We start from the raw sequence: 9,829 nt of genomic DNA, 5'->3' as shown, positions 1-9,829 counted from the left end.
AGCTTCTTCCCACGTGCACTTCCACAATATATAATAGAGAATTATTTCACCACCACCATCCAAGACACAGTCACATCTTCCTCCAACCCACAGCAGAACAATGACATTCCCCTTCGTTTTGCATGAAGTGAAAAATGGGATGAGAATCTTGAGCAGACTTTTAACTCAGGACTGAAAAGTCTGGGTCTGAGACTGTACTGAGGAGACACAGGTGTGAACAAAGAACACATGGAGCAGATGCTGCTGTACCTGGTCTATGCTCTTCCAGTTTGCTAAACGTTTCTCCAACAGGGAAGCAACAGAAACACAAGAAACCCAAGAGACCCAGCAGAGGTGTGTGCAGGTCATGGACAGCAAAGCTTCCCCACACCCAGCTCTGGGCACTTGTTCAAGGTGACTCAAGGAGGGAGGAAACCACCTGGTTTCATGGCTGTCTCAGCCCTGGGAAGTATCTTTTAGCCATCTCTGCCCACTTCTGAAAGACTAAGAGCTCCATCCTAACGCTGTACTACTCAGTGCTAACACTGGGCTGGAACCTGCAACCTCATTCCTGCCTCCTCTCCAGTCCACTCCTCTAATTCCCAGTCACTGCAGCTGTCCTGGAATGGTCTGAGCACTGAGACTGAAAGGCTGGGAGAGGCTGGGGCTGTTCAGCTGAGAGAAAAGGAGGTTGAGGGATCTCATTCATGCTTATAAATATCCAGAGGAGATGTAAGGAGGATGGGCCAGACTCTTCTCAGTGGTGCCCAGTGACAGGACAAGGGGCAATGGGGACAAACTGGAGCACAGGGGGAGTGACAGAGCCCTGGGACAGGCTGCCCAGGGAGGTGGTGGAGTCTCCATCCCTGCAGACATTCCAAGCCCACCTGGATGTGTTCCTGTGGGATCTGTTCCAGGGGATCCTGCTCTGGCAGGGGGGTTGGACCAGCTGATCTCCAGAGGTCCCTTCCAACCCCAACCATTCTGTGATTCTGAGAGACACAAGGAGGCTCTGGAGGGCTGCAGGCTGTGTCCCCATGGCCTGCACATTGAACACAAGTTGCTTTTGCACATGATTTAATAGAAATGGAGGAGAGAGGAAACAGGATGGGGATTTATCTGTCCTCTCCCTACCTCATCTTTCAGGGAGGCTTTAGGGCCATTTTAATCAGCCTCAGATGGATCTCAGCTCCTGGCACGGCTGTAAATCCAGGTGGTGGAGCTAATACTCATGGAATTACAGGACTGATTTAATGCCACAGAAGAATTATTCTATATTTAATAAAAATATTTTTTAATTCTCATTAGGGACCCTTTAATCTGGTGTGGATGAAGCAGACACTGCCAACAGAGGGTTTACTGGCTTTCTCTTTAGATTTTAGCACAGCTGAAGATCTGGCCCATGTCTGGCTTCGTGTATTTGCTGTCAAATCACCAGTTCCTCACCAGCAACCATCCTGGCACTGTCACTGCAGCCTTGTCACCACAGCCTGCAGCTGAGCCAGACAAACTGAACCTCACCTACTCCCCAGGCAGCTTTGGCAGATCCTCAGCAATGCCCTGGATGCAAACCAGCCTCTTGAGAACAGTCAGTGGCACGAGGGAATTAGAAGGGGAAGGAGGTGACCAGGTAGGATACAGCACCTGGCTTGGCCAGCCAGCTTGTCCCCATGACTGGTGATCACCCAGCAGATGCCTCTCCCCCTGGCTGCTCCTGCTGCTCCCCCTGCCAAGCCAATTGCTTGGGCTGCTCCATGTTTCCAAGCCATTTGGTGCTTAACTGGGTGAAGAAGGCAGGGCAGGAGGGGGAGAAGTGGTTGGAGCTGAGAAAAGGTGAGAGAAGAGTGAAGGTGTGAGGTTTAAAGGACACGTGGTTGGGGCAGTAGGAGGTAAAAAGAGGAGGGATACCTTGGCCCAGCACTATATTCAACTCTCAGATCACTCGTGGCCACCTTTGTGGTTTGCAGACTCACACCCACAGTCCAGCCCACCATGCAGCCACTGGTGGGCAGCAAGGAACTCAAAAACCTCCACACACCTCCCCTGGGCTCAAGGAGGACCTCAGAGGATTTCTGCCCAGTGCCTTCCAGTGCTCCCCACCCGAGAGCTAAGCACACACTTCCTACCCTGCTGTGCTCAGGCAATAACTGCCCTCATCAGGTCTCCTGGCAGGGGAGCTCCAGATGAGACCCTTCCCAGCTCAGAAGGACCTTGCTCAGGTCTCAGGGTTGGCTCTAAGTCTGGAGCCTCTGTGGACTTTAGGAAGGTTAAAAGACTTACTGGGGACATGGGAAAGGTGGGGAGGGGATGGGGGGGGACAACAGTGAGCAAGTCCTTCCTCCTGGGTCTGCAGGAGGAAGAGCTGGTTTTCCCCAGCACATGGACACGTGCAGGCGGTTGCACCCAGGGCTTGGAGGTGAAGGGCAGACAGCTCCTGTCCTACAGAATTCCTTCTGCCTGAATGAAGGACACTAAGAGGGGTTGATTTGTATTATTTTTTTCTGGCCTTTCAGGCACCTAAGCAAACAATCAGCACGAGCCAACTGAATGTTAATGGGATTCATCATCTAAATCCTATTTACTTCTTGTCACAGCAAGGCTCCTGCTGCAGGAGAAAGCTTTTCCAGCAGACTGCTGCTCTGGAGTGAATACAAAATGCATTTTAACTAGATCTTCTGCAACTATTTCAACCTGTCCAATAAATCTTTAAGGGTTGTTTTCAGTGTTTTTTTTAAGAACCCCCCCCCGCCAAGATAAGGATTTTCCACCTCTCCCACACAAAGCCAGACATCCCACAAAATAAAAGGTCCAGGAGGAACCAGGATTCAATCAAAAGGTGTGTAACACGTTGGGCCAGACTATTTCCCACAACAGAAATGAATTGCTATGGATCAGACCTTAGGTAACTGCAGAATAAGAGCTACAGAAGAACAAGCAGGATAAAGGCAGAGAGCAAAGAGAAGCCCAGTGACTTCAACAAAAAAAAAGACACCACAAGAAAAAATAAATACACAAGGTCAATGCTGGTTGAATTAGGCCAGTTCTGCTTTTTCTGAGGCAGTTTGTTGCTCATGTATTTAAAACATAAAGAATATTTTAAAAGAGCTTTCTTTGCATGGCCTTTTTTTTTTTTTTTCCCCTTTAATAAATAAAAGAACCTTTAAAAAATTAATAGTTCTTTTAAAATGGAAGCTTCTTGTTTCTGTAGCTGCTGCCAGCAGCTCTGATCTCATGTACCATGGGCCCCTCAGAGTCATGGCATCAAATATTCAGGGTGGGGTGGAGCCACTGCTGTCTGCAACTGCCTGGAGTCCCCAGGGCTGCAAGTGAATTCCTCCACGGAAGAGTGAACGAGGTCACACAGCTCTGCCCAAGCACAAAGCCACCCTCTTCCAGGGCCTAAATTCTTAGATGGAAGAAAGAAACCAGGACCTACTTTCCTGGCCCTTTCCTTCCAGCCTTGTTGTTGCATCTCCGGGTCACTCCTGCCAAAGGGGAGGCCCCTGAGCTCCTACCCTGCTTGGACCTGCAGCAGGAGATGGAGAAGCTCAGCCTCCTGTTCCATCCCTGGAGCAGCTCAGCCTCCTGTCCCATACCCAGGAGCAGCTCAGCCTCCTGCTCCATCCCAGGAGCAGCCTGACATCCCTGGAGCAGCTCAGCCTCTTGCTTCATCCCTGGAGCAGCTCAGCCTTCTGCTTCATCCCCAGGAGCAGCTCAGCCTCCTGCTCCATCCCAGGAGCAGCTCAGCCTCCTGTCCCATCCCCAGGAGCAGCTCAGCCTCCTGTTCCATCCCCAGGAGCAGCTCAGCCTCCTGTCCCATCCCCAGGAGCAGCTCAGCCTCCTGTTCCATCCCTGGAGCAGCCTGACATCCCTGGAGCAGCTCAGCCTCCCAATCCATCCCAGGAGCAAACTGGGCCATACCACCCTTACAGCAGAACTACCACCTCTTCCCAGAGGGTTAAATGCCACTTTTGCTGCCTCCCTTACCAATTCCCAGCTAACCTCTCCATAATCTCTCTCCACTCTGTTTCCATGTCAGTGACTTTCCTCCAGAGCTCGACAGCCTGAATCCCACTGGGTCACATTGCCCAGACTGCACAAAATGATGCCTGAAGCTCCCAGCCCTGCTGCTGCAGGTTAGACATGCAATCCTCTGAATGAGAACAAAGCTGCTTCTTTTAACCTAGTTATTAAGATTTTCATTAACTGCAACTCACACATTAACAATGTACCCACTCAGGCATCCCCTGAGACCTTTTTGGTACAAATACATCTGCTTATAGTTTCAAACTCTCTGGTTTACTTGGCTTTCTAGTCTGCTTCTATCCCCTGCTTGAAGAAAACTGGGATGGATGAGAACTGTTCAGGAAAAATACATTTCACGGAATCATGAGCAATCAAGGGACAAAGGAGTTAATGCAATGGGTGTAACATGGTTTGGTTCCACAGTGGCAAGTGTGTGTGCATGTTTGACAGGCATAACAGTGCAGCAAGAGACAGGAATAACGTATTACCCCATGAAACTCCTAGAGAGAGATTCCAGCAAGGAGAAGACAAAGAAAGAGCAGAGTCAATGACAAACAGAAACATAAGGCTGTACAGTGCACCCCACACACCCCCAGGTGTGTGCTGGCAGGTAACCCCATCCCCAGTCCCACACCCACCAGCTCCATCTTCATCAGAATGAACAAGCAAAGACTAACAAGTTGGTTACACAGCATTAACTACCCATCCCCCCACAGCAAATCAGTCCTTCCACTGACAAGCAACCAGGGCAAATGCATCTTCCTCCTCCTGGCACGCTGGGAAATAATAACTTGGACTCTTTTGGCAAAGGCTGTTTGTTTTTTTCTAAGGGCAACATGAAGTTCTGTGCATCTCAGCCACCTTTCTGCTATTGACAATGTAAAAACACCATCTCCTCACTGCTATTCATGGGTTGTTTCTAGTGAATGAAGAGATTTGACACCTGGGGCTGGTAAATTTGGATGACAAATTTGCTAGCCTGCTTTAAGTTCCCCTATATCTATTTCCTTAAAGACTAAAACAAGTCTGTGTCTTGGTGGCATATTTATCTCTAGAGAAAGAAAGACATTTCCCTTTGAAATACACTGCTAAATGAAAGACACTATTTTATTACCATCACCAGTATTATTAATGATTCTAGCACCTCACTGGGGGCCTTGTTTTAAAATTGTTTATCTTTTTTAAATTCCAGTCAAGCAAAGAATGGCTTCAAAGGAGCTACGTGCAGAAGACAGACTGGGAGCTGGTTTGAGAGGCTGAGATGGGTTTTATGAACCTTGCAGCAATGACAGATACTATCTTGAATGCCTAAACAAACTCAGGCTGTTGAGTTTCTTCATGGAAAGGGTTGTCAGACACTGCAATACGCTGCTCAGGGCAGTGGTGGAGTCACCATCCCTGGAGGGATTTAGAGAGCCATACTTAGGGATATGGTTTAGTTAAGGACTTGTCAGTGTCAGGATCATGGTTGGACTCTGATCTTTAATTTCTTTTCCAGCCAAGGTAGTTCTGTGATTCTGTAATATTCCAGATGGAAAAGTTTCAGGGAACTCTGTTTTTCCTAGATGTTCAGTAGCATGTCTGTTCAGCAAGAAGTGGATCCACATCCCTTTCACTGGACATCCAGGAGTTGAAGAACATGGACAAGAATCCAGTCACATCCGTGGAGGGACAGGTGTGGATTCCTGCAAACAGGGACTGGTAACAACCACGTTGAAGGTCTTTTTTACTGTGACACCGATGCTGAGTGACAGAACTGCAGTGGTTGCTAGAAAAACTGACAGAACCATGAAGATGACCCAGTTCATTCCCCAATAGCTGGTTTTTAGGATTATCAAAATCCAGCAGGCTCGGAGCGTCTGTGGGGTTTAACCAAGTCATACACTGAGCTCAGGACATGCCTGTCCCCTCAGATGTCACCTGCACACTCAGAGCCTTGTTAGTATTCATAACTGGACTAGAGGGCAAGTCAGCTCCTACAAATGAGTGGATTTCCTGCTCTCAGATCAGAGCAGAAGTACTGCAGCTGTTCTCTGCACTGACTCCCACCCTGAGGTTACGGCCAGAATAAAAGCAACAGGAATTCAAATATTTCCCAGTCTCAGAAACAGGTTTGACTCACTTTAATCTGGGAGACAGCAAATAGCAGGCAGGTTTTATGCATTTGCTTTCTGTAAATCCCTGCTCCAGACTTTCTCAAAGATCACATGAAATAGAAGCAGCCCAAGGCACACTGTGATGAAGGGGATGTAAAGTCATTTAGATAGAGACTAGTGAGGTACTGTCAGATATTCATGGCCCAGTGTGAGCCATAGGAAACCTGAGCACAAAAAGACTCAGAAGGATTCGAAAGTATTCACTTTAATCCAGAAGAAAACCTTGTACAAAGAGAAGATGTTGAAAAGGCAAACCCTAAATGTTTGTTCTCACAGCACAGGGTTGCTCTGATGGGCTCACACACGTCCCTTCTCCCTTGGAAGGCTGAATTCTTCATGCAAAAGAGAAATTCTTAGTGAACCACAGTCATGGCTAATACTGTTTTGCAAACTAACACTTGTGACTGGTATTATTTCATGTTTGTATCTTTCTTACATTCAGAGGAACTCCATTCACTTGACAAATTGCTTTGGGAAGTTTTTGCTGACCATACTCAGTTCTGAAGGGTGTTATGCTCATATGTTTCTTGTGCAGGGAAACTGAGGCACACACACGTCTAGACAAGCTTAAAAAGCAGCCTGGTTTGGGATGGCAACTTTTAGGTAAGCAAGACATTCACTAGTCCAGCAATTCCATCTCAAAATAACTTTCCTTCCAACAGAACACTCAGCTCTCTGGAAAAATGAGTTTCTAATGAATAGGAACAAAGCCTTTAAAGAGGGAAGCAGAGTGTCCCTCTGAAAAACTTCTTTTGGATGTGACTCGCTCCAAGATCTAAGCAACTCTTTGATGTAGGATTGGGCAGAGAAAGCTCAGATCCCAACAACCCCAAATGTGGCTCCTCTAATGACTCAAAAACATCAGTCCCTGCTCCTCCTGTCCATCCACTCCACGGTCACATTAGCTGAGACATTTTTTTAATCCAGCATTTGCTACCAAGAAGAGAAAACCTCAAAGTCACAGCTCACAGCTCCCATGTGAAAAGAACTTTGACACCTCAGAAAATTAAAAAAACATTGAAAAATATTCCATGCCACCTTTACCAGAAAGGGATTTTTTTCCATTGCAAGGGACGTGGCAGCATTTTTCATCAGGCAATCAAGGGCTCTGGCTACCTGCCTAAAAGGTGCTGTCAGCCTAAAACACACACGACACGTTTGCACAGCTCCTTGACAGAGGGGGATGCTTTTTTCTCATTAGCCAGTAAAATATTTCTCATTCCTTTGCCTTCTCTAATCATCACAAAGAGGTGAGTGGAGTTGGGGCCTGGGCTGCCAAATGTTCCCTGTAATTACTTAAGGCTAATTTACCAGAAGATTAAACGGGCCAAGTCCTGTCACCTGTTTCCAGGTCATCTCCTAGAATTGCTCAGGAAAACATTTGCAATACAATTATTCCATAGACTAGAACTGCACATGGAAAATTTCTTTCCATCATCCAACTCTGAGCTCTCCAAGTTCTGAAGAACCTGCATTGCTCTTCCTCTGGGCTCTTCCAAGAACAATGCTCAGACTAAAAGCTAATCTTCATTTTTTAAACAGTAATTCCTCTGTGTCTGATGCTCAAAATCCTCCATGATGTTAAAGGAGCACATGGAATATTATTTCATGTCATAGTTAGAGAGCTGTGACAGTGATTACCCTCAGAAATGAAACTTCCTGGGAATGCAATTGCCCTGAACAATAGAGGAGGAGGGAGAAACACAAAAAATACATAAACCAGAAATACCCATGGTTCTAGAAATTATGTTTTGTAAAGAGTTCCCTGAGTTATAATTGATTTCATTAACTCTTTTTTTTCACAGTAAGTACAATTTTTAACACAACTGCCTGAAGACACAGGACTGCCACCAACTGTTACAACAAATCCTTGGCAAGGAGATGGCCAGAGGGTCACAAAAATCTCAGTTCAGTGTCTGAATGAACAGCAAATGAACTCGCCCTAAAGCTGGGAGAATTTTCAAGAGATTCTGCCAAACAAATAAGGGGACTTTTTTTTTCTTCTTCCTTCAAGCTGCGAGGTGATCAGGGGCAGAAACTGAACATTTCCCTGAGAAATAGAGCCACAAACACTGCACTTCAACTAGCTCTGTGCCAGGGTCCTGCCTCCTCTGCAACTTGTTTCCTAGAAATTGGGATGTTGAGGCAAATGTACTTACGAGAAGGCAAATGCCACCAGGGCCCCACTGACCACAATGAAGTCCAGGATATTCCACAGGTCACGGAAGTAGGAGCCAGGGTGGAGTAATAGCCCCAAGTCAATCATCTTCAGAGGAAAGACAGAAAAAGGAAGAGTTTTAATAAAATAAAGACTAACTCAACACTTCTGCAGTACAGAGATGAGCCCTCACAAACTCTTCTTCAGGGCAACAAACAAACAAAGTCATGCTGTGTGTCTCTAATAGGCACAGAGAACTCTGTCAAACCCAAAGCTGGAGTCAATAAACCATAATTAAAAGCATGACAGAAAATAGTACTAACTGCTACCTGGGCTTCTCTGCACAGAAACACATTCATGTCTTTATTTCACACCGCAGTCTGTGTGTGCAGCTTCCCTGGAACTGTGCTTTCTGGGAAGTGACCCACATTCTTAGCAAAGCCTGTCACCTCACAGCAAAATAAATCTTCAATCTTTCGAAACAAAACAGAGCAAGAATCAGTTGCTCTTAATATTCCTGAGCAGCACTAAAGGAAAGCAGAAGGATCAGACGTGTCTCAGTAAGGTCTGTCTTCAGCCACACACAGACATTCCTGATCAAGCATCCACATTTATGATCCTCTTACACAACCCCAGCTACTAAGGCTGTCCTTATTTTCCTCCATAAAATGTGAGATTAATGTCTTGGCTGCTTCCTAGTGCTCTTCATGAGCCCAAGCTTCCCTCCATCCCTATGTTTCCAAGCCCCAGGGAGCTGTCGTGCACCCCCCTCTTTCTCCAGCTTCCCAGAAGGAGTGTAAACCACAACCTTCCTGCTTGGAAAAATTCTTACCTTGATCACCATCTCAAAGGTAAAGACACCCGTAAATATATAATCCAAGTATTTCAGAGCCTGAATTGAAAAGAGAAATGAGTATGAGGGGAGACCACACACTGAAATCAACTGCACATCAGCAGAGGACAAAGTCTGTCCCAGCACGGAGGTGTTTCCTGCAGTGGGTGAATCTCTCATGGGAGGCACATGCTTGAATCATCTGATTTTGGAGGTCCCTTCCAACCCAAACCATTCTGTGATTCCATGATTCTATGAACTGTGAGCATTTGGGTAGTGGAACAAGCTGGTTTGGGGGTGTCATTGCAGGAAGCTCCAGCTCAGCCCTCGCCAGCACACCGGGCTGTCCCTGGGAGATGGGCAGGCACGTGCCACGTGCCAACTGCTGGGAGAAGCAGAACAACTTGATTTTCTGGCCTTGTCTGTTGGTACTCACATCGTTCCTTGGTGACTCAGCTTGGACAGGGTCTTCTGCAGCCAGGGCAATGCTGCTGAGGGCGATGACGATCAGGATGACCATCTCGAAGTAGCGCAGGTTGACGATGTAGTGGAACAGCCGCCGAATCCTGCAGGGGACACAAGCAGAGGGGAGGGGACTGCAGGGGCTGCAGGTCAGGTGCAGTCTGACTGACCAGCAGGAGGAAAAGGTTCCTCAAGGGTGGCACCATTAGGATTCCT

At 47.0% G+C, this 9,829-nt stretch overlaps 1 protein-coding gene across 1 annotated transcript in view; it reads right to left on the bottom strand.

Moving 5' to 3' along the window:
- CACNA1B (calcium channel, voltage-dependent, N type, alpha 1B subunit) overlaps positions 1-9,829 on the bottom strand; it is a 326,950-nt gene that overhangs the window by 60,798 nt on the left and 256,323 nt on the right. The window contains exons 24-26 of the mRNA XM_009994349.1: positions 9,588-9,717; positions 9,152-9,211; positions 8,321-8,427 (exon numbers count right to left, since the gene is read on the bottom strand). Of these exons, the coding sequence (XP_009992651.1) occupies positions 8,321-8,427; positions 9,152-9,211; positions 9,588-9,717 (297 nt within the window). The remainder of the gene's footprint in view (positions 1-8,320; positions 8,428-9,151; positions 9,212-9,587; positions 9,718-9,829) is intronic.

Source organism: Chaetura pelagica, unplaced genomic scaffold (assembly GCF_000747805.2).
Source record: "Chaetura pelagica isolate M959 unplaced genomic scaffold, ChaPel_1.0 scaffold132, whole genome shotgun sequence".
NCBI lineage: Eukaryota > Metazoa > Chordata > Aves > Apodiformes > Apodidae > Chaetura > Chaetura pelagica.
Note: the sequence above shows the minus strand (reverse complement) of the source record. Positions and strands in the feature narration are given on the sequence as shown.